Source organism: Pteropus vampyrus, unplaced genomic scaffold (assembly GCF_000151845.1).
Source record: "Pteropus vampyrus isolate Shadow unplaced genomic scaffold, Pvam_2.0 Scaffold29, whole genome shotgun sequence".
NCBI lineage: Eukaryota > Metazoa > Chordata > Mammalia > Chiroptera > Pteropodidae > Pteropus > Pteropus vampyrus.
In genome coordinates, this window is record NW_011888810.1 from 1675256 (window position 1) to 1677356 (window position 2101).

A 2101-nucleotide genomic window follows, 5' to 3' on the forward strand; every position below is an offset into this window, starting at 1 on the left:
TGTGAAGAAACAAGACATAACTCGCATTTGTCTTCACAGGAAAAATCATAAAAGACAACCTGTTTCCAAAGCACACCATTTAGCAAAGACACTGCCAGTGGAACTGTTTAAAATGCATTTTCATCACAGGATACATCCAGGGGGAGAGAGCTAAATAATGAAGCATGTTGCCGATGTGGACCAAGCAAGCAAGCAGGCGCCGGCAGTTCAGCGTTTCATTTTCCAATCTGTAAAAAACGTGCCTTGTGCCTAGAACAGGTTCTGAAGTGTTTCCATGGATCCAGTTTCAAAAACATCTTAGACCCTCTATAACATTATTATGAAATGGGACTCTCTGGACTCCTAAAACCCAGCTCCAGAACCTTCTGTAACTCTGTATGTCTCCAGGAGCAAGACCCACACCACGCACTGTATTCTGGCTTTGAGGATTTCTGGGTCTTGGTCAGCCTTCCAGCTCCACCTCCCACTGGACATTTGAACCATCCCAAGGTACAGGCAAGATGGGAAATATCTCGGTCTCAGGAGAAATGGCAGAACTGTACATCTGTCCATTAATGTACTCCCCCACCCCACCACCAGGCTAACGCTGTGGGGGTAGGGGCACCACAGACGGAGTCAGTGAGGGGGTCACGTCTCTGTCTCAGATCAGACACACAGAACACAACTATGTTCCCAGCACCACACCTTTTTTTTAGGCTGTGCCTCCCATCTGGAATTCCTCCTGCCAGTCTCTTGCTATTGATCTCTAACTTGACTTTTAAGGTTCAAATGTCCCTTCCTCCATGCAGCCTTCCCAGACTGCCCCAACTCCCTTAGGAAATTCCCTGGGCTCAAACAGGACCTTAAAATCCTCATTACAAAGAGTTCATCCCTGGTGCAGTGCTCTTTCACTTAAAGTGGCTGCTCTTTGAGCCTTCTGAGCGAGAGGAGGTGGGGGACAGAAAGCAGGTTTGTAATGTCACTAGGAGGGCCTCGACTCAGCTTCTACGTAGGACCACTCGCTTATTCACACCGACCACGTTCTGAGAGTCTAGCTGGCCAAACTCAATGTGTTTTATTTGCGAGCTGCTTTAAGCAAAGGACAAATTCCTGTTTGGCTATTTTCACTTTAGAGGGAATTATCCTGCATATTCAAAGCCTTCCATCCCAGCACAACCTGATTAAAACATGATGGCCTGTCACAGTGACTTTCACCCCCCATAGCTCAAGGGACAATATCCTAATTTCCACATCACTCTGTTGTCCCTGTTCCAGAGCTCCATTGGGACCACATGGCACTGCGTGTGATATGTACCCACTGAGATGGCTCAGGGGGGTTCCCCAAAGAAGAGGATTGCCAGGTCCCTCCCTGTGATGACGGAGACTCACCTGCTTCTCCAGCTCCTCCACATCCACTGTTGAAATGTCCTCGACGTAATTAGACGGGAAGTACTGCTGGATTCTGGTTCCGTAGTCTCCTTTCCACCTAGATAAAAACAGGGCATCAGAGGGCCCAGAGGGCGGTGTTAATAGTCCATCACTGCTCGTTCGGTTCCAGCTGCTGATGGGAGAAAGGCAGCAAGTGATCAAGTGACCAGAGGAGGTGGTCACTAGTTGTGAAACAGAGCACCTCAGAGGGATCCTCTGCTTTTTTATCAGCGATGACTGATTAGGGGGAAATCCTCTTACCACGATCTTAATATTTGGTCAAAGACACCCAAAGTCAAAAGTTTCAATGCTTTACGTGGACATCAGAAGCCAGAAAAGATGCAAACTCTACTCTAGAGCAGGTCCAACCCCATTTCGGGGAGGGCCGTGAATTTAGAGACAAGGGTAGCATAAAGAAGGTTCTGGAGCCAGAAAGCCTGGACTCAAATTCCAGCTCCACCACCAACTACATGAGCACTCTGTGGCTCAGACTCTCCCTCTGTAAAATGGGGATAATCCCAGTTTCAGAGGATTTATTGGGACTACAGAGGTTAAAACATGCTAAGAGCTTTAAACAGCACCTCGTACGTAGTAAGTGCTCAACACTGTTAGTTCTCGTTCAGCTAAAATACTGGCCCCGACCTTCTTCCCAGCTCTGTGACGGCACTAATAACATGGGACATAATTGATCCAT

At 47.7% G+C, this 2101-nt stretch overlaps 1 protein-coding gene across 1 annotated transcript in view; it reads right to left on the reverse strand.

Annotated features, from left to right (window-relative positions):
• PLCG2 (phospholipase C gamma 2) overlaps window positions 1–2101 on the reverse strand; it is a 186399-nt gene that overhangs the window by 47188 nt on the left and 137110 nt on the right. Inside the window, exon 23 of the mRNA XM_023528590.1 lies at window positions 1369–1465. Coding sequence (XP_023384358.1) covers window positions 1369–1465 — 97 coding nt within the window. The remainder of the gene's footprint in view (window positions 1–1368; window positions 1466–2101) is intronic.